This window comes from Amia ocellicauda, chromosome 11, assembly GCF_036373705.1.
Source record: "Amia ocellicauda isolate fAmiCal2 chromosome 11, fAmiCal2.hap1, whole genome shotgun sequence".
In the NCBI taxonomy this organism is placed as follows: domain Eukaryota; kingdom Metazoa; phylum Chordata; class Actinopteri; order Amiiformes; family Amiidae; genus Amia; species Amia ocellicauda.
The window spans coordinates 32,377,018-32,400,115 of record NC_089860.1 but is presented as its reverse complement, the minus strand read 5'-3'; the positions used below and the strand labels follow the sequence as shown (position 1 = coordinate 32,400,115).

General features: G+C 42.6%; 1 protein-coding gene across 1 annotated transcript; it reads right to left on the bottom strand.

Annotated features, from left to right (window-relative positions):
* Window positions 1-12,196: 12,196 nt before the first annotated feature.
* Window positions 12,197-21,981, bottom strand: ythdf2 (YTH N6-methyladenosine RNA binding protein F2). Its single transcript, XM_066717489.1, has 5 exons — window positions 21,543-21,981; window positions 19,663-19,742; window positions 16,375-17,997; window positions 14,586-14,648; window positions 12,197-13,175 (listed from the first exon to the last, which is right to left on the bottom strand). Exons 1-5 carry the CDS (start codon window positions 21,589-21,591, stop codon window positions 13,152-13,154), a joined length of 1,839 nt encoding a protein of 612 aa, XP_066573586.1. The 5' UTR covers window positions 21,592-21,981; the 3' UTR covers window positions 12,197-13,151.
* Between the last annotated feature and the right edge of the window lie 1,117 nt (window positions 21,982-23,098).

Below are 23,098 nucleotides of genomic sequence, written 5' to 3'. Positions count from 1 at the left end.
AGAACCTGCTGGTATAATATAAATGTATATGATTAAATAAAAAACAGCAGTCTAGTGCTTTTGAGGGGAAGGGAGACAAGGGGGTGCTCCGTTAATGGATTGCTCTTTTTCTCCTCTTCCTATTAATCTGGCAGATGCTCGGATACTCTGATCGTTGTAATGAAGGGAAAGTGGTATCCCGTAAATCAGGGGGATTGGTAAATATTTTGACAGACCACCTTGGCCATTTTTTTTTTTTGGGGGGGGGGGGGGAGGGTGAAGTTCATTTAAGGCTTCGACATTTGAACGTGTAAAGTCTTCACTTTTACATGATGCATTCTGGAAAGGGAGGGAAAAAAACATCTGCACTATTTCACTATTGAGTCATTGCCAAGCAGACAAATTATATAATGTGGCAATGCAACTGCACATCTCTCAGTTCTGTACCCAAAATGTTGGAGAGTGCAGGTGCTGCTGCGGGAGTGTGTTAAATGCGCTAGTATGCGCCTGAGAGGCTGTTCGTGGCGGATTTGAACTGACTGCTGTGTTAGAGCCGTCTGCGTTACGGGGGTCAAAGGCTGAAGTCGGAGGCCAAGCAAAACAGCGGAAAATAGCACATAGAAAAGGGTAACCTATTAGAAGCAAACGTGTCATAACCGTTTTTAAACGCACACAAATACATAATTAGCTATTTCAACACAAAGTAACAGTTCTGCATTACAGCATGCACCTCAGATTGAAGAGTCCCAGAGGCTGCGATGCGCTTTCAGTTTGACCTACATATTGGAAACATTGCAGCGCATACTGTCCATCCCGTCAGTCCGCGCATTTCGCATTGCTCTCCGCCATCATTTACAAACACACGTATTATTTAGGATCGGTGCATTTATTTTTTATCATCATATCAACCACAATATAGGGAACAATTGCAACAAATAAGAGATACTCTCACTAAACGTCTGCAAGGTAACAAGTACTGGGGACGGGTAGAATAAAATAACAGCGGGGCCTAGGCATGCAATAAAACCCGTGGGTTGCACAGGCACTAGTAAATGACCTCATATTTTATTAATAATAACAATTATAATTATAATTGAAAACATAAATCTAGAAATGAAATATTAGCGCATTTCGTGTCCAGATCTGTCGATTCTATCCCTTTCAGGAGACGCGGGGTCTGATCGCACACATGAGCAGACAGGAGAGATGGCTGGATCAATGTGCGCATGCGCGCAGACCCCCCGGGCATGACAGCCTCGAGATTCACCCCGGCGAGCGGCGCGTGCGGTGCGGGGCGCAGGCACGTGCGGGGTCAGGGGTCATTCCCGCATTAACCATTTGCTGTCTGAGAAGAGGGGGGGCTGCTGCGACCCTCATAGTGACGAGCGGTTGACCGATTATAATGAGAAAAGAATAATTGCATGAGGGGGGAAATAAATCACAGGCACAATCTGTCCACTCAGCGGTGACAGATATCCCGAGGAGGGGCTCTGTGTTTGAAGTGATTGCACTGGCCTCTCATGCAGTCCGCAACCGGGATGCAGTTGTGCATGTATATATGCATTATACAGATATACAAGATATACATCTCACATGTCCTTGACGAAAGCATGCGATAAGCGGTATTATGACTGACCTGGCCGCCGCCGCAGGCCGCAGTCCAGCGCTGCTTCCCGGCACAGAAGACACTCACACTCCGTCACAAACATCCACAAACACTTCTCCGCTTTCCTGGTGTTTCCCGGGAGTAGCATCCCGACCAGACAGGACCTGAGCTGAGCCCCGATTTATGATTTTTTAACAGGCTAGAACAATAACAACAATAATTTTTAAAATATACAACAACTAAATGTTAGCGCATGCGCTGCTGCTGGCTTCGCAATGCTACATTATATATACAAATGTATCGAAACACGACACAACCATTACATTAACTGTTACATAAGCACATCCAAGTGAAGCTGGGAAACCGCCCGGGCCTGGCCTGTGTTTGTCACTTCAGTGAGCCCGCACTCTCTTCTGTAGTATTATTATATTATAGTATTATATTATAGTATTGTATTGTATTGTATTGTATTGTATTATATTGCCCGTGTCGGCTCTCTGCTCACTCGCACGCTGTTCTCGCACTTTCGCTGCCGAAGGAAATGACGCAGATTTTGCGTCTCCCAGCCTTTAGCGGTGACTTATTTCATGTTTTTTTTAACTTTTAATGTCGTATTGTAGTTTTTTGGTTCACCATCTAGTGAATTAGATTAGGTTTTAATTTATTTAAACCACATCCTAAATGTTACCATATGTAACTGTCCCAACATCGACACTAATTTCAACACACACACTTTGAAAGGAGCCCATTGTTAGGCTACAGAAGCTGTGAAAATGTGGGGAAATAATGATAATAAAAAATGGAATGAAAAATACATACACGAGTTTATTAGTATAAAAATGGACGGGCAAATAAAAGCGCATTGACGTTTATTATCCCATGTAACTGCGTCTACATAATGTATTTAAACTACATTCTGTTTTACAATAAATACATTTAACAATGTGCTTTTTCAGCCGCCGCTTTGTGAAAAGCCTGTTTTATACCAGAAATAATGGCTTAGATCAATTAAGATACCTTCAATTAACATACCCTTCTGACAAAGTCAGGCTTTTCCGTTTCTAATAAAGAAAAATCAAATTAAAAGTGATTAAATTAACTTTTTTTGTTTGTTTTTACCACAATATATTAAAGAAACAGGTGCTAACCAGCTACCTTTATCGTTATAAAGCAAATTACTATTTGCACATATGAAGGGATATCCTGTACTTAATATTATGTTTTTCTGCAAACAAATTATATATATAGTGTCTCGATGTCTATTTCTACCACATATAGTTTCTAAATATTTGAAAACGACATGTTCTGCAACACTTGCCCTCATATATTTAATCATCATTAGATTTAATTTGTTTTAATTTTTCAAAAAAGGGGGGAAAACTCACTCTAATTCCTAATGTAAATGGGGGTCGGCTGAGGCTTTCCCAAGCGTAACTAATGGAAGGAGAAGATGGATGCATTTATGATAATTAGGGGTGTGAACATATCCATATAAATCCATAGAATAATAAGCGTGCAATTTGACTGATTATGTGCACATCGGATTGAAAATGAGAAACTGGATGTTAGAGGTTACCAGACAGCTGTTCCGCTGCAATTGTTTATATACGAGTATATATATATATATATATATATATATATATATAGTAGCAGACCTGGGAAAAACCAATCGTTACATTATATACACTAATATATATATATAAGTTAAACTCTCTCAAGCAAGTTGATATTTCGAAGACCAAAAGACGCCTGTTTGAAGGAGTAATCACAAAAAACAATAATTCATTTCGTTAGGTTTGTATGTATTTAAAATAGGTAAACTGAAAAATAAGAACTTGTATTAATTCTGTTAGGGGGAATAAACATAGAATACATAGAATCATCAGATCATTTCGTTGTGCCACAGCAAATGAAAAATAACTCGACTGAAGCAGATATCATTTTTAAGATGAGTAACAAGACTGCAAATAATACATTTAAAAGAGAATAAATACATTTAAAATGGCCATTAATTATTAATATTAGTGGATAATTAAATGCACAGATAGACAGAGCCACATAATTGTGTTCACATTTCTGTGTTTGCTGTGTTTGAAAGACACACAGGGATATCCAACATGGTGCAGATGTTGATGTGTGGCAGGTCCAGTTCAAGACTGTATTGCGCTGACGAAATGCAATTGGAACAGGTAGCTCTGAATACGCAGCAATAAAATCAATCTCCCGATGAAAGGAATAGCAGATTTAGCTGCTGGGTTGCTGTTCTGTAACACTGTGGATGCTGTGTCATAATTTGTGTCTGTGTTGAATAAAATTCCAAAACCCCAATATCGTTGTGAGTGTTCTTTACTTTTGATCTGATTTCTCTTCTTCTTCTTCCCCTTTCACACAAACCCTACAATGAATGAAATACTTATGATCATTCTTTCAAATACACAAGACACAACAAATGCATGATCATGCTCGTAGAGAGTGCTATCGGACGTGGGAACCATCCATTTTGACTTGTATAATTCTTCCTCCTTGAGCACCCTTTCACAAGCCTGAACGTCAGGGTCATTGCAGTGCACCTGACTGAAGATACACTGTACCGTCGCTCTCTGGATACAAGTATTTCACAGGCGAGGGCTGGAAGCCTGGGTTGGGATCGCAGTTCTGACTTATTCGAGGTCTTTGCACAGATGAGAGTCATCAAAACATTGCAGAAAAAGAAAAGATGCCAAACAAAGAAAGAAATACAGAGGGAAGCTGGACAGCGATGCAGTCTGACAGGCACAAAAGATCCCCGCTTGGCTTCAGCACAGTGTGCAGCGCTGTGGCACGGCAGGACCGAACAACTGCATCACCCTGGGAAGGACAAAACCATTGCATCACTTTCATATTCACATCAGATATAATCGAGCTTCCAGTCTGTGTGAGGAGTACATCTCCTGCCCTGCGTCCGGGACCCTGAAACACTTCACACACCAGGTTCAAAAGCCACCCAAGATCATTTCCAGAGCTGATGCAAACACTGTCCAAGATCGGACTGAGCCCACCCAGAAGGGCCAGGAAAGTGAGTGCCGATCCAGTTAGATATGGGCTCTCCTTTGGGTCGGTTCTTCAGATATACTTGAGCTATATCCTGCTCAGTGACAGAGTAGGGTTGGAAGATGCATTCTTAGAGTGTTTTCTCCACTCCGTCACTACTAGCAGAAAGTAAACGCTCGTGCAAAATCTCTAGCTTTCCTGCAGGGCCGTGAGATGTACACACTCACACACACACACACACACACACACACATCAGCCATCCCTCCAGAAGACAAAACATGGAAGAATGCATCTAAACACAACTAGATGGAATTGCTAAAACAAAGCAGAAGACTCTGAATTGGTACTGGTATTAGGGTTTCCTCCTGCTTTCAGTTATTTTCTAAACATACAAAGGACGAACATCAAACAAATGATAGTAATTTAGCTTTTAAAATGTCTCCTAATATATGCTCAGATATGATCAGTAAAGAAACCGAAATGGACCGAGATTACATCTTTTTTCTCCGTGGTATTTTTGCAGCTGATGTGCAGTGAATAGCACCAATTTCACTAATCTAGAAGTGAGCCCTGCCTTCTTCTCCGCCAGCTCCTTTGTTCTCCGCTCTTCTCTGCGTGACACCCTTATTGACAGCACTCTCTATCTTGCGTGTGGTGGTGGTGGGGGGGGGGGGGTTGGTGACCTTTGACACCAGAATATGCTTCAGTGTCGCCTCTCAGGGGGCCGAGGGTGGATTTGGGCAGTAGCTCCACGATGGAGACAGAGAAGGTCCTCTTGGGCCCAAAAAATTGAATACCGCCTCTAAAACCACGCAGCGCTAAAAGCAAATAGCGATGTCTGTTCTCCGAAATAACTTATGCTGATGAGGGTCAACAACAGCTTTCAGTGAAATCAGAAGCACAGAGTCTGGGCAGGTTTGGGGACGGGGACATGCAGTTAGTGAGAGACAGGGCTTCAAAGGGGATTTTTCTGGTCCTAAATCCCATGCCTTATAAACCAGACGAGCTGAGCTTCCAAAGACTGAGGAGCACTTAATGGTCAGAACGTCCCGTGGTCTCTCATTCCCTCTCTCTTAACCTGTTGTGAACACTTTGCCTGATCTCCACTCTGTTCTATTATAAAGCAGTCTATGGGGAACTTGGACTAAAAGAAGACACACCTCATGCTTCAGCTTCCCAAGAGGTGAAAAGTCACTTCCATCATGACATCACATCGTCTTTGTCTCACCCACCTTTCCAGCTCTGATTGAATATAGCTTCTGAAGCCAGGCAAACAACTGATTTCTTCTAAGCCGCTACAGATTCCCGTTTTAAAGCCCATGAATAAAACGGCTGTAAATTGTTTTGGCCCTGTCGATATCGAAGGACTGAAATGTGCGTCTTTTTCCTTTAGGTCATTCTTGAAAGGAAGTTAAATCGATTGACTGGAAATAAAAAATTAAGTCGCACTTCCCAGAGGAAATTTGGTTTCAGTGTTTTCATTAAAAGAGGCTTCTAAATTATTCAATAAAAAGAGAAATTGCTATTAGACTGAACACACATTGTGCAATAAAATTATTTTCTGGCTTTGTGACGCATACAGAGCCTTGCCTTATTACACAGTCAGCTTAATACAACTGTGATAAACAGCACACACAATCACCTCTGCATTATATCACAGGCATGGAGGACTATAGTAACACTGCCTAATGTTTGTACCTTGACGTGGGACATCTTACACTATCAATTTGACTCCAAAGTGCTTTAAACGTCATTGCTTTTTTTGGGAACACACGCTCCCCTTTCCCGTTTATCAGTTGCATTTTGCTGCTGCACTCGTTTGGCATCTGCTAATGCTGACCAGCTTGTATTCTCTGCTGAGATATTAATAGAAGGCAGACAGGTGTTTTCTTATCCTCCCTTTCGGTAATTTCACAGACAAATATTTATGTAGATTGACTCCATATCAGCCGGAGCATATCTGCCTCCGAGAGCATCGTCTCCATCACCGCACTCGAACTCCTGCTGTTTTTAAACGGGCTCTCTCCGCGCACTGTGTGTGGGGCTTCTTTGGTTTCCTGAAGAACGGTTAAGATGTTCTGGCGGGCGTTAAACGGGCCCAGGGCCTCTCTTGACACGGTACCCCGGTTCTATCTCCCAGAAACAGGCAGGAACAGACAGGCCACCTGGCACCACGAGCGCCCTGCTTCAGATTGCAGCCCAAACATATTGACACATGGTTAATCCCCATTGTTCTCCTGTGTGGCTCTTGTTCTACAGAATTGCAAACAACCTGCGATGAACCTCATGTAGAAAGATTTAAGGCGTGTCTGCCACATTGCGGGTTAAAGCTGAACCTATCCATTCACCCGTCGATCCCATCGATAAAACGTGCACACACACACACACACACACACACACACACACACACACACACACACACACACACACACACACACACACACACACACACACCCTGCCACGGTTCCAACCACTGTCCTGCCCAGCTTCCAGAATTTGTCCATTGCTTATAAACTGCAAACCCCAAACAACAGCTGTTACTCCGGGTTCCAGATCCCTTCCATATTAAAAATGAGACATCTTGATATATGCATGTAAAGCAAAAAGCACAGAACAGAGCATCCTCAAACACTGCATTCACACTCATTGTATATATATCACCATCAGCTCAGATTAACCCACTGCTGGATGAAGGCCTCCTCAGGATGTTTCCACTGGCTTCTATTTACCAGATGCGATTCAGGAAGAAATAGGCCAGGCCATAAAGAAGATGTAAAATGGAAAAGTACCTGGAGACGATGGAATCACAGGAGAGATTCTAAACGAACCTTTAGAAGAAATGGAGGAGATTCTGGCCAACGTTTCACAAAGTGTCTCAGAAGTGAACAAATCCCAGATAAATGGAATAACACAACCATCATTCTCCTGCTCAAGAAAGGAGACAGAAGAGCTGAAGGACAATAGGCCGATTAGTCTACTTCCCATCTTATACAAAGTATTTACAAAGATAGCAACACATCACATTAAAGACACAGAAGCAGAGAATGAGTTTCCTCCGTGCTGGGCTTTGTTGACGGTGAGAAAGCATTGATTGAATATATACAAACTCAGTCATCAGAGCTCTAAGAAATTCAAATTCAAAACTAGAGATGCCCGTTTACATTGCGGAAATGTGGCAACAGATCTGCTCCACACTGCGCCCTGTCCTCTGCTGCCCCCTGGCGGTCGCTCAGCAGCCTTGCTTTCCAAGTCTAACAAGAAAATGGGAACTTTTCCCATGTTCCTCCATTCCTATAATTCCTTTTTGAACCCTGTTTATATACAGATATAACCGCTTAAATGTCCTTACAAATAATTTTAACTAATCTAAATGCACACATTCGACGGGAAATATGTTATTCCACCAGAAATTAAGGTAAATATAATTTAAATCTGTTGACGATTTATGTTGTAATTGTCTATTTGTGGAACTATTTGCCATTTCAAAGACCATGACACATTAAACATTAATTTCATATGCGGTAAAATAATGTCTCCATTTTGAATTGATTTGAAATGGTTGAATATGATGGTAAACGACGTATTAATGGTTTTATTGTTACTGCAATATATTTCATAAATCATGTATATTGTATTGATACAGAATCTGATTTAAGTTATTCTACATGCATAGCTAACCTGGAAATAAAACAAATTCAAAACCGCACCGTTTTCAGTGAAAGTTTTCTGCCACCTTGTGGATGAACTGGGTTTTACAATCCTTGCAAATGCTACAATTTGAAGTGGAAACCGATTTGAATGGATCCAACAGTGAGAAACCGGTTATAATTTATTATATACCTTTTTTGACTTTTTGACAATCAATGAAAGGAATTCAACTCTTGAAGAAATGTACATATCCCATATCAGAGCCAAGTTAACTGCAAATATTTCCATGTGCCAAAACAATACATTTGAAAATGTAGTTTCTTGGATCCACCCACTGAAAACGTGTAGAAAATTATGTAACTAACCCTTTAGCACATAGCAGGGACAGATTACATTTGCACTTGCTAGGATGTATGCCTATTATATATCACATACTCACTGCACTTTGTCATGCTTCGAAAGGTTTCTTCTGAAAACTAAGTCGCCCTGATCAAGGGTGTAGTCCCTCAAAGCCCGGGGGCCACAGGATCATCCTGGTTGTGAGGAGGTGGGAAATGAAGAAATTGACACCTTCTGCAGGAGGCGGCCTCTCGAGGTCAGGGGTCACCTAATAATTCAAGAGCCCCAGTGGGGCCACAGACGAAGGACAAGGATGCTCGAGGGGCCAGTCCGTGTGGAGACCTCTGTAACACGATCCGTTGATGAAGCTCAGACATAACACACGAGGGTCAGCGAGGATAGCACCGGGGGAGCTGCTAAAAACGCACCTGCGGTGTCCATGTCATATTTTGGGGTCTGGTAGAATTCTTACTAACACGTAGGCTTGAGATTTTGTTCCCCCCTCGCTTTTTAATGAGTACGAATTTCCACAGAGCTCAAAATTGAGAACCGTCCACACCTGGTTGTGGTTATTTCTGCTGCTCAGTTTTCAACCCGTTACAGTGCATTTCTGAAATACACAAGACGCAAGAACCTGACGGGAGCATTTAGAAATTGACAATGGCTGTTCATCATGAAAAAGGTACACATTAAAAAGTCCTTAAAAAACACATGGGAGGAAAAAACAGCCACAGCTTTATTTCTAAAAGGAATAAAAGTACCGCCAATCAACAGACGGAAACCACGCTTTTTTGGCATTTTAAGGTAATTGAAGTGCATTTCAGGAGCAGCATAAAAGGAATTAGTCAGCAACCGATTTTGTACCAGCTGTAGATCCGACTCCAGCCAGACCTGTCGTTTCATCCGTTATCTGCTCCCCTCCCACACAGTCTTGTAAATGATATTTATACACACTTCAGTGGATAATGGCAGTGTGGGCGAGGAACTTCAAACAATGTGAATTATCCCTTAATCCAGTTACCTCGTATTGCCGTCATGAACCGCTTCAGGCACCTTCATCCGACGGGCTCCACAAAGCGGACAAACAAACGAGCACTCACCTGCAGGAGGCGACCGTGGCAGCTTCGGCGTTTGCGTTGCGCCTCTTTCGGAAGAGCGAAAAAAGTGAAGCCACAGCGGAGTCCAGTGCGATTTAGAAAACGGAGGAATCTTGTTCTATTTTACAGTGATGTGGGAGGGCAGCAAAATCTCATTATATGGTGGTTTCCTTTTGGATGAACATGAAAGCCTTCTGGACAAAGCATTACTGACTCGGGTAACACTCACTGTTCAGTAGCCCTCAGTTGCTTTTAAACCCCAAGTCATGCAACACTCTATATCCTTTCCCGAACGAGATCCATGGAACCCTAAGGCTGCTCAGTTTCAGGAAATCAAAAACCACGAAAAGCTCCCACTTGATAACCCTGCTTCACAACCATTTTACTTCCATGAAAAGAAAGGCTTCATTTATTAGGGATCTGTCACAATGCAGCTCTCCAGTACGAGACTAGCTACAACATTCGATTCTCAGATTTCAGATCTCCTTAAAGAATGGTTATCACTGTGGGACGCACATTACAAATCATACGATCTCAATCATATGTCCATTGTGACAGACATACCCAAGCCATGCATATTAAACAAGCCAAGAAATAAAAATGAGGGGGTAGGGGGGTCTAAGTAATTGCTAACAGGCAAGGGAAAAGGTTAAATTTAATATTTTATAACTAGTCTAACAAAGGCGGCACAAACACTGCACTGCATTCATTTGTAAGTTCATATAACCCTTAAAAATTGGGCATTTTGTTACATATTGACCAGATGAAGCTTGGCGTCACATCTAAGACTGCCTGATTAAGGCGCACATTCTTCACACAAAGGGACAATTAATATAGAATTTGTTTAACCTGCTTTAGCTACATCAGTGTGTGATCTTGGTGCCAAATTTCCAATAAATACCCACCCAAAAAACATGCATTACCTCTGGCTTCAGGAGTCCTGAGGTGGGACTTCTGCCAGTCCAGCTATACATTTTATAGGATATAAATAAAAGTTGGAAATTCCTCACAGCCTATGGAAAAAATACAGAGACCTCCACCACCGCCCAGCCAGTAACCAAACAGGAAGTCAATTTTAAGAACTTAAGAAGTTCCAGGAAACTAACTTTGAGGAATTCTAGAACTCCATTCCAGAAATACAGCGGAATTCCACTCCGAGGTTCTCCGTTCCATATCACACATACATATGTGCCTCTCCTGCTGAACCCATAGAGCAGAACCACGATGGAGAAAACCCACTCCTGTGCATACCAGTGCCATTATATCACGTCTCAGTAGAAAAGCCATACTTTCGCTTTTAAGTTCCAGCGTCTTCGCTACAGGGAGCTGAATTTCACTGCACTTGCACAACCTCACGCATTAGCAGAACACAGAAGGCAATGAATGTTAATTAAAGTCATTAAACTTCAAGACCACACTTCTCTGAACAAAAAAAAAAAATATTCTTGGTATATGAATTCCACCCACATACATGGAAGGGGGAGGGAGGGGGTATAAAGTAATTTTAAAACAAATTAGGCTAAAATTCTGCCAAAGTGACTGATGCACACTGAAGCAGACGGGGAAAGTGGCAACGTGCTCAATAAGGTACTGAACAAGAATGAAAAACACAATTAAATGAAATTAAAAGCTAGCAAGAGACATAAGGCAGGGGCCTTTGCGAATATCTTCAATCTCGATGTTCGCTGCGGTCATTGTAAAGAACGTTGCATTTCCAACAATCTGTGCACAAATCTACTGAATGAACTCCTAAAACATTGCATTCATTCAAAGAGATAAGTGGTTTTTATTGCCACCCCACAATCTCAAAGGACGATGCGATTTTGATACCAGACCCTTCTCACTCTTCCCCATCTTACTGGTCTTCTCTATGAACAACTGCGAGACTGAAACAGCAAAATATACACATGAATAAATGTTCTTCCATTCTGCGGTGGTAAAGTGATAAGACTGCCCCAGAAGAGGAAACGATATATATGCAGATTACAATAGATTACAACACAAAGATGCTTCCTATGTAGTCCCATCAAACCAAACCCCCCAAATACCCCCACACTGCAATGTCTTGCTTCTTCATTCAAAAGAGTAACAGCCAAGGAGGCCGGAGACTCTGCTCTCTTGATTAAGGCTGAACTGATACAGGAGTTCAGGTTACACTTTTAGTTTTAATTGAGCAGATAAAAACATTTGACTAATGCATCACAGATTAGCCAGCTCACTATAAACACTTGTCATTTCCCACAGTTTTCATTGCATCTTGTAGTGGCTGTAAAAAGAAAACTACAAGGTTTTTATGCTGCATTTTTATTATGCCACTGTTAAATCCCAGCATTTCCAAGAAGAGAAAAACCCTTTCTTGCACCAACGTCTACATTCAGGGGGAAGGAAGGTGGGAATGTGAGAGAATCGGTTAAGGGTAGAGACATTAATTTCCTCGTTAAAACAAGATGCGCTGCGTGACACTCATGCTCATCAAAAACAAGGGGAATGCACACAGTTTCTGCTGAATAGGATATCACATTTATTACGGAGAACTGATTAATAGAGATAGAGCAAGGCAAAGCCCGTCTCCTCATTTGACGTAACAAGAAACTGAGGAAAAAAAAGCAGCCCATAGCAACAATTCAACTTTTGTCAAAAAAAAAAAAAAAAAGTGAGTTCTCAAGAGACAGCAGAACACAGTCCATTTAGACTATAAAATTATAGAGACCAAGACTCAACTTAATTGTTCTTGCTTTCAATCCGTTTCCAATATAATAAAAAAAACTCAGAAGTTTTCCTGAACATCCGTTTTCGTTTCTTCTTTCAGAAATTTTCAGCTAGATGACACAAACGGGTGTTCCTTGACTCATCAAGTTGCAATCCATTGAAAGGGGCCATTCTTAATCCTTTATGTAAAAGTCTCCTTGGGGAAGCAATAAAAATTGAAACTGAAGGGAAAACACAAAAAAGGCCCATTTCAAAAGCTGATAGTAAATTTAGGCTGAAGCCACTTTTTTCCACACCAGATTCTCAGTGTGATGGGCAAAGCCTGGCTGATGGACTGTGAAAATCAGATCTTATATTTAAAAATAAAATAAAAGAAAGTGTGTGGGTAGGGGGGGAGGGGGGGACTACACAAAATAAAGAACATAAGCAGTGGAATCACAAAACCAAGAAAAAAAGGCGAAAATAAATTGACCATTTCACCTAAAGAAGCTATAGATTTGTTTTAAGTTTTTGTAGTCCTATGAATAATTGTTTTTTTTTTCCTTTTTTTTTTTTAAACTACGAGTTCAAAGTAAGTCTTTAAAGTCAACAGAAATCAAGAAAAAGTCTTCATTTAGTTTTTTTTTTTTTGTCCTTAGTTATTTTTTTTTTTCTTTCCCATTTGAATTTCTGAAAAGATGTGGAAGGGGCGGGGGGGTGGGCTGAGCGGGACATCGCAGTCTTTAGCTCAGGAGGGACAACCATTACTTGACACGTCCTTGGCGATCCTATAAGAGAAGGAAGGACAACTTAAAAGCAGAACCAGAATTGTAATTTTGCTACCATCCCCTGGCCAATGTATTATACATATATACTAATTTATATGCATAAAAAAAAAAAAAAATATATATATATATTATATATATACACACACACATACATACATCTCCATACACAAACAATTATATATTTATACACGCACATATATACACACTTTTTGGATCTGTGATGAATGCCATGTCATGAACTCTAGTTGGCACACATCGGCTCTAATCAGAGTTAACAGATGACCATAACATCAATTCAAAGTTCAAAGTGATAAGATGGCAAAGCTGCTGCTGGGAGTAATTTAAAATCAGTCTACCCTGACACTAATCCCGTTCCTTCAGGTATTCCCGATTATATGGAATTAGTCTTTTTCACGGGCGTAATCATTGATCTGTATTCTAGGAAGGGACGGCTGATCTTTAGTCAGGGAAATGAGACCTCTAAACTATGTAAAATCCAGGTGTGTTCACCTCCCAATCACTTTTTTTTGCCGGAACTTGAATTAACAGCTTGTGCGGACTGCTGGAAACTGCCCGAGCACATGGCACTGAACCCTTTGGTGGAGCGTGCTGGAGGTGACACTTTCCTTTTCGGTTCATGTGAAGTTGACAAAGGGGAATGCCATGCGCTGGGGCGAAGTTTCATTTGACAAAGCGCACCCAAGCTCACACAAGAGGACAACGCCACAGCTGCTGCGAGACGTTTGCTTCCGAGTAAACACATTTGTATGAATAGATCCTAAATGCACTCTGGTTACTGACAGTCTGGCTAAAATTTGCATCGGTCAGGTCTTGTTTTCCAGGATTATCAGGTGAGGACAGCCTTAACCACAACTTATTTAACTACCAAATGTCAAGATGCGCGTTGCATTATTGACAGGACTTCCAACACTCCCTTCCAGGCCTAGTAAATGGTCTCCCTGTGGCAATAGACTATAAACAGTACAACAACCCATTTAAAAAACTAAACAATACAACAATCCTGTTAGATGGCCTTTTCTTTTCTCCCTTTCCTGCAGCAAAGCCACGAGGCAAACCCTAACCCAAATGTGAAGGAAACCCTACAGAGTCAACCGGAGCGACGGCTGTTCAATGGTTTATGTTAAGCAGCCACATGGATACTGATCCATCCAGACGGGGAGCTCAACGAACCTCTCAGCAGTGCGGGATGGAGGACAACAAAAACACAAAGTGGGAGCGGGAGTCATGCGTGTACAGATGAGCACGGAGAGAGATCTGTACTGGCCCGTGTGCGGTGCTATAACACAAGTCGACTCCAATCATCATGGTGGTGAGCAAGTGTTTAATAAAGGTTTACGTTTTATAGTAACATTGGATATGCATTCAAATACATCTGAAGAGGAGAAATACCTGCAGTCGATAATGGCTCCTGCTTGGGTTACTGGTATAGGGATCACTTCCCTGAACTTCTACCTGTTGAAAACGAAAAAAAGCAAATTAGGTAAAACATACCTAGATATCTACTACTGTAATAATTATACCCATAATCGCAGCTTCAAGAGTTTCACAGCGTGAGAAATTGGTTAGGAAAATAGCAAAAATCATGTAAAACCTTGCAGTTACACATTGCATATTCCATCCTGACTAGGAAGTAAAATGCAGATCACGTTGTCTTCACTGACACTGTCACATGGACCACATTCACAGTCACAGAAAGACGGGTACAGACCAGAGGAAAAACCTCTTTAGTCCTGGATATTACAACACCCAGTTTTGGGCGAGAGAAGAGGAGATTACCCGTAGGTATGTTCCTTCGGTGAGCAGTTAAACGTAATTGTTTTTAAAGGTGACAAACGTCACCAATGTCCGCTTCCTGAAGCGGGGCAAGTCACAGCAGATTCTGCGTAAGATTAGGAGTAAGTAATTTGGTCATGAATGTATAGCGTGGCAGTGTCAACTTTAAAACCCACAGTATTTATAGGTTTATTACATTAAAGTGTCACACTCACATCCCTATTTATTCCACTAGTTATTTTCCTCCTTACATTCTACCAATGATATTGTAAATAGTTGTTGGAAATGGTGTCTTAACAAAATGTTTTGCCAATTATGAAAAGCTGAAATGGTCACAGTGGGATTATATTAGATAAGCAGCAAACGGAGTGCATTTGTCTATGTAAAGACAGTCCCAGGGTTTAAATAAAATTAGAAGCTATAACAATGACATGTTATTAAAAGTATGAATGCTCCACGTTATAAATCTGATCTTTACCTTCACAACACGTGCAGCGATGGAACACCACCAATGCAAACTCGAACCCACAGCTGCCACTGAATGCAGCATCACTGGGTGAATAATTAGCTTTTGTGGTCCAGTTAAGGCTATTGGTTTAGAGCAAGTAGTGGAACTGCCGGTTATGGTCGAGATGGAAAGATGCTTTTGAAGAGCATGTGATGTAACAGCACTCAAAGCAATACCTGTTGCACTAGGGCTCTCATGCACAGAGTGCCACTTCTGAACAAAACCTTCAGGACTGCTCTCTTTCCAATGCTCAACTATATTCAGGTACAGAAAATAGAGACCGCCATCATATACATTTACAGGGCTTTGCATAACCCTGCACTTATACATCTAGCACAGAGATATCCAAGGCACCGAACAGCAAAATACAAAGTGTAAATCAATCCGGAATCATACAGTGATGCAGTTGTGTTAGACTTGGGTGCAGAATTAGCATTATCTCCACTCCAACAAGTGTTTAGAGGAGCCAGAGTTTCAGCCATGTTTGCAAGAACCTTTTCCCTCCAAAATGCATCTTTAGTAAAGCATGTTCTCATGCAGCAAGATAACAGTTAAACAGATGTGCCAATAGATATTGAATTTACAGCAGATTTTACACTTTAATATACACTGAAGATTTCGGAACTAAATATTTAATAGCGACCAGACACTGCTTAAGTAGGCATGACCGTAATTCCTGATTTATCACACAGTGATAATGACTGCACTGTAATCATACATAATAGGAGGATCAGTCATGCTTTGCACATTTGGGTCTTTGTAAACATCACAAGAGCAGCTGGTTAATGACAGGTGTGCTTTGGTTCTTTTGCATTCACACATGAAGCAAAAGTTTACAGACATTTGCTTGAATGTACAAGTCCACTGGGCCTGGGCAGCCAGATCTACTGCGGTTACCTTTTTGACACTCTCCTCCTCCTCCTGGCGCTTCTCGTAGTGTGAAAAGTCGTCGAAGATGGAGGTGGTGTGCTTGTAGCTGGCAATGATCTTCAGCACCTGCCGGGCCTTGTCCAAGGGCACCTCCTGTGTGTCCCGAGAGTTGGTCACCGGCTTGTTCTCATTGTTCTCCAAGCGGATGTGTCGGAGCTGGCTGTTGGGAACGTCCTTGACGAAGATCCAGCGCACGTCGAAGCGGCCCTTCCACTTGTCCTGCGACCAGACGCCAGCACAAGTGTTGTAGTCCACGGGGGAGCGCATCTCCGCAACGCCGCAGAAGTGCCCGCTGCCGTTCACGCTGAACAGCAGGTAGAGGGGACCCTTGGCAGCCAGGGAGCGGTAGGCAGCGTCCAGGCGCTTGTTGCCGTGCTCCGTGCTGCACCAGATGTTGTACTTGATGGAGCGATGGATGTCATCCTCCGAGTAGCTCTTGATGATGAACACCCGGCCGTGCTTGGGGTTCCAGTCGAAGTCCTTGGGGTTGTAGTTGTTGACCGAGCGAAGTTTCTCCAGCACCGGGTGGGGCTCGGAGGAAGCAGACACACCACCTGCCCCCGAGTTCGGTGGGGACTGTCCAGGACCGCCGCCCGCATCGCCAAAGCCATTGGCACGGTTGCGGGGTGCCACCCAGCGGGCAGGTGGCGGCGGTTGGACGGAAGGTGGACCCTGAGGGGGCTGCGGCTGCCCTGTCCCTGGCTGGCCAGAGGGAGGCTGTTGGTGCTGTCCAGGCTGGCCAACAGGAGGCACAAGCTGTCCATTGCTGAGCGGTTGCTGTGGCCCTCCTCCAGCAGAGGAGGCAGGCTGAGGGGAAGCCTGGTTGGGCGGCTGACCGTTGCTAGGAATGGCAGCTTGTTGTGGTGCAGCTGCCTTGGGCATGGTCCCTTTGTTGTCCCAGGTGCCGATGTCCATGTTGTGTTTGATGGGAGGGGGAGGAAGGTTCGTCCCTCCCGTGCCCCCCTTGGTTTTCAGCTTGGGCTGCGGTTTGGCCGGCTTGCTGGCGATATCAGCCCAGGAGGCGGGCTTTGCCGGGGCTATGGAGACTGGGGGCATGCTGGGAGCGGCCGAGACTGGGTTGGGGGGAACCCCAGGGAGTACAGACCCTACCACCTTCGGGGCACCATCCCCAGCACCTATCTTTAGCCCCGCCATTCCCTGATCCAAGCTGTTCATCCCAGGTGCCTTGTTGAGAGTCTCATTGGCAGCAAAGGGAGACTGTCCGTCGATCATGGCACCCCCTAGGGAGCTTGGGGCGTAGGCGTAGCTGCTGCTGTAGCCCGAGCTTGGCGTGGACTGTCCCTGGGAGCTGCTGTTGCCCCAGGCTGAAAAGTCCATGCCACTAGGGAAGAAGTTATATCCAGGCTGCCCAAGGTAAGGTGTGCTACCCAGCGCCCCCGGCTGCCCAAACATAGCATCTGGCAGGAAGTGGTGCTCCCCATTGCTCAGCTGTCCATAGGAGGTCAGGTAGGGCATGGGCGGATCACCACCAGTGGACCAGGCCGCTTCATTCAGGGAATAGGAAAATCCTATTGACGGGCTGTAGTAACTGGGCATGTAGGAGTCCGACATGGCCGTATACGCATTGCTCTGTGGAGAAGGAGATAGACATCAGCGTTGTGTGCACATGGAGTTAACACTAGACAGACTCAATGGGCTGCACATAATTCAAGGGTATAATTCATACCTACAAACATGCTACTTCAAGGACCACAGCCTACTGAATGGAAGGCACCCGTGTCTATAATTTTTTTTTAGAGTTTCATTAGTGAAGGATCTTTTCAATTATATGGAAGACTGAGTCATAAGAAGTAAAACAAAATGCAGGATTTACTTGCAATAAAGCCTAAAAGTCTTCAATTTCTGACATTTAAGGACTGAACATTTAATGTATGGAACAGATACTAAAAACTTATGGTGCCGTCTCTAGCCCACAGGAGGTTGGGAAGATGTCCGACTTTTATAAACCCCCCAAGCATATCAACTACGTCATTAAACCAGACGAAAACAAATCAATCTTCCTTTATGCCATCTAAGGACACTGATGAACTTGCTTAAGTGGTTTTCTTTTACTTGTAATTCATTATTTAAACATTGCATTGTTTTTGTTAGTTCTTTTCATCCAAGGAAAAGCACTGAACATGTTCTGACAATTCAGAAACAGGCTGCATACACTTCTGTATATTGTCAAAACAACGTTAACAGCAGCCATGCAATTCAGCAATATTGTTACTAACATCCTGACGTCTCATTGGATGAATCACGGATTCCTCTGTGAGGGATCAAATTTCAAGGAATTAAAAAGTGTGACTGAACCGTCACCAGGCACTCTTTACCAATGAAAAATACATCACTCACACCCAAGAATTTGAGAAATTAAAAATAACAGGTTCCTTCAAGTGCACATGAAGAAATGTATAACTAAACAAAAACCTGCCCAGATGTCATGTGGCAGGTCGGCAATTGCAGAAGGATTCAAACTGTTTATAGTATAAATCTTTCATTAAATGTGTATTTCTTTGGAGAAAAAAAGGTATTCCCAAGCATCCAAAAAGCACTTGCATTGAAGGGCCAAAATGAGCATCCACCCCAGGTTTGATAAGGACTGCCACTGCTTCAGTGCACCGCATTCAGAGCGGACCATGAAATCAGAGCGCATGGGCAAAGCATCATGCAATGTGCGAGAAGGATGCCAGCCTGCCTGGAGTTGGCACACAAAGTTGCCAAATAGGCTGTCGTGCAGAAATCTTGATTTTTGAAGTGTGTGTGGGCCTGCTTTAATCCAATATCCAGCCTGCAGCTGATCAGTCACAGGGCACAGTGTCATTGTGGTCACAGACTCCAAATAAGGAGTCAGTCTTATCAGCAGCCCAGAATGTCCACAGGAACAGATAGGCTTTTGTTCACAGCAATAAAACTCACTTTGGCCCATGGGGGGAAACAAACAAATGTTTGCAGGAAGATAATCAAAAATAATTTGTTAGCCATTGCTTTCATCTGAAAGGATGATAGATGCCAAAATATTATATACACATTAATTATATATATATATATATATATATATATATATATATATATATATATATATATATATATATATATATATATATATATACATATACACACACACGCATACATGCATACTGGCTGATTATGAGAACTGATTATTCTGTGCATCATTTCACAGGTAATTTGCAGTAAACTTCTGTTGTATTGATGGAGCCTACATGCAGTAGAGGAGGGAAAATAACTTACCTGTCTAGCCTGAGAATTCAGGTAAGGCTCAAACTCGTCATCATTTAAAGTGTCCTTTTGGTTCACAGCTCCGTTTTGCACTGCAAATGGGAGGGAGAGAGATTATAAAGCTATTCAACAAAGCTTGTCATTTTTACAACAAACTTTTACCCCAAAACGCAGTCTGCAAAAACTGTACAATAAATGGTACAAGACCGATTAATCCCACTGCAATTTAAAAGTGTCCAGTGTCAAATTAAAATGATAAACAGAGCATTTAAAAGGTTAAACCTGCAAACAGTTTTTCCAGTCATTGCTTCACTGACTGACACCAGCCATAAACATGTCAGAGCTTCATTACCTTTAGATTCAAACAAATCTAAGACCATAAAAAATGACAATTCCGTGCAGGGCAGTTTACAACTTCCACAAATGTCTGAAAAGCTCAGGCATTTCTGTGGCAAAGCACCAGTTTTCTCCGGAGCTATGAAAGGTTCATATATAACTATTTTTAATAGGCTAAGTCATGGAAGGAAAGTGTGAAATTCTGCAATGTCCCTACATTGTAAGTGCAGGTAACTTTTTAAAAATGGGAAGACTCAAAAAGAGGATAATCTGGTGCATAGAAAGATTTATCATGAGTTATCAAGTATACATATGGTGAAGCATCATCCTCCTTCAGTTTAACATTTTGATTACACTTGCCAGCATCATGGCAACACATGGCTACCACTTCCGAAACACGTTTCTAGAGCACATGAACAAATATTTATAAGCCAAAAAAAATTAAACCCAGAATTGTGTTTTTTAAAAGCCGCTCCTTCACACCTAATGCACGCATGATATGACCTGTCAGCTCACCTCGCCCTTAAACAACAGTGCAGGAGTGCGCTTATAAAGACAGGTTACCATCGGGGGCTGGTTAGCTCTGACTCCTTGTACCACGTTTTTAATTTGGATCGACCTATAAAGCTTCAAGACTCATTTAACACAAGATGGGTAAGTCGACGGCATTACTGTTGAAATGGCGATGGAGAAGTAGGAAAATCAACCTGGAAACCCTGGTATCATTACTCATCAACAGCTCATAAAAATGTGGCAAACAGGCCTACTGATCCGCACTGGAAAATAAGCGTTATTGTTGGATGAGTACATTAGATGGGGACGTTGGGTACCACTTTAAAAAGGGGTCACCTCAGTTCAAAAACGAAATGAACAATTAAGTTAATTAAGACACGTCTCGCTTTACGAAGCGACACCAAGGCTGCGCAACCCAACGGGATGCCCCGTGGAAACTGACGTAATGATATAAAAATAAATAAATGAAACGCACATTAGGGTGTAAATACCCCCCATGTGTGCCAAACGACTTGGGAAGAAATAAAAATACCGACTGGTGAATATACCAGTTTCGTCTCCTATCTTTTAAACAGCATTGGTGAGTTACAGGGGTGTCAGAAAATAAGATGATCAATATCGATCCATTTGTCGATAAGAGCCGAAGAGGGAGCCAATCGGTGCGTTATTCCCTTGAACATGCTGCCATACCCGTCTCTAAATCCCTCTTTTTGTCGTTTTTTGTGCTCTATTCATCACTTCCTCAGTTGATCCGTACAGGTAACGTTACCAAGACAGCGGGCGAGGAGGGAGCAGAGAAAACCTCCGATTGTGAAGTAAAAACAAGAAATGGCCTGTGGAAGACGGCCCGGTTATGTTGTGCGCATATTTAAACCCCTAAACCCCCATCTTCCCCCCGCAATGCTGTCGTTTTTTCCGGCGTAGATACAGAAACACGGTTTTCCTTGTGGAAAGAGGCCTAGCGAAGAAAGTCCGACACCACGCACGGCGCCAGGGCTCCAGCCCGCAGCCCCCTGGCACAGCCCGACCCCGCCGCCACTCACCTTTGTTTCCTTGGCCTTTCGGTCTCTGGATTGGGTCCAGGTGATTCATGAAGGTTTGAGTAAGGAGAAGAAAAGAAGGAAAAAAAATAAATGGAGAAATTTAAAGTCACCCAGTCAGTCCTATGGCAGGTGGTCAGGCCTACTGCACTACAGAGAGAGAGAGAGAGAGAGTCGCGGCCGCTTCTGGTACTACGTCTCGATGGTGTTTTTTTTCCTTTCTGGGTCTCGTCAATATTAAAAAGTGCCTCTCTTTACCTGGTCTAGAAGGCTGCTGGCTGACATTTCTCTCTCCCCTGGGGACCTAAATGTCTAGTTTAGTTTTAACTGAGCGCGGCCGGGTGAGCGAAAAGCCTGTTTGAGAGTGAAGCGCCCTGTCTCTCTATAGAGCCTGATTCCTACACAATGGCGGGCTGCAGCTCCTCTGCTCTCTCAGCACTGGCGAGAGGCACAGACACTATTTCAACATGGCCGACAGAGCGGCCGGCGCGGCGCCACCACGTACACACGTGTTTGCGGGAGGACAGCGCCACCTGTCTACCCGGAGGAGTCGCGGCGCTGGCTGACGCTTTAAATACCCAATTCTTTTATTAATTAAAATGGAACTGGTTTAAATCTGTTTGAAAAGACTAGCTGGATAATTGTGTTTATTTGTTGATTCATTTCCATCACTAACTGCCCGACAGACGAAACTTCCTTGTGATTGTACATCATACACAGTTATTTTTAACTGATACCAAAGTAATTGATTTGTAAACCATTAAAAGTTCAAATGATGATGCTGAAAAACATCCTCACAGACCGATACACACATAGATACTTATAAGCATATATATAAACTTAAAGTGTAGTACTGTATGGTAAAAACATGTGTTTGGCCAAACATGGTAATAACATGGTAAAGAAGGGTGTGGTGTACTATGGTAAACATATGGTACAGTGTAGTTTGGAGTGCTATAGAAACACAGTAAAGTGTGGTGTACTATATCATAGTAAAGTGTCTATGTCCCCCCAAAACCTCAGACAGGGGACATGAGTATATTATCATCATCATTATCATTATTATACTATTTAAAGATTCATTATCTCCATTCTCTCCCTTTACGGATCAGTCTTCATTTTAAATCAAATCGTCTAAACAAATTGGAATCAATCTAGCGCTGGAATGACTATCAAATAATATAATCGACTTTTCTGGAATCGACTCCCAGTCCTTATACAGACATCTTGATTTGCAAGTATGAAGACACCGCACAAAAATGTATATATTATTTTCTTCGTTGTATTCAGGGTTTCAAGTGTAATTTCCGTGACTGAACACAAGATGGCAAGATTAATGCATGTGAGTAGTGCACACGGATTAGAGCAATGGTGCTGGAACAACTGTCATAGATCACATGTGCAGCGCAGGAGTGGACTGACCTCAGCTCTGCTTGTCTACTGACTCAGTTGCTAAAGCACAATGTTCTGACAAACAATAAAAACACATCAGTTGATATGGCTAGCGTGTATACAATGCTTTTGTAAAATGTTCTTGATGTTATAAAAGTGGTGAACAT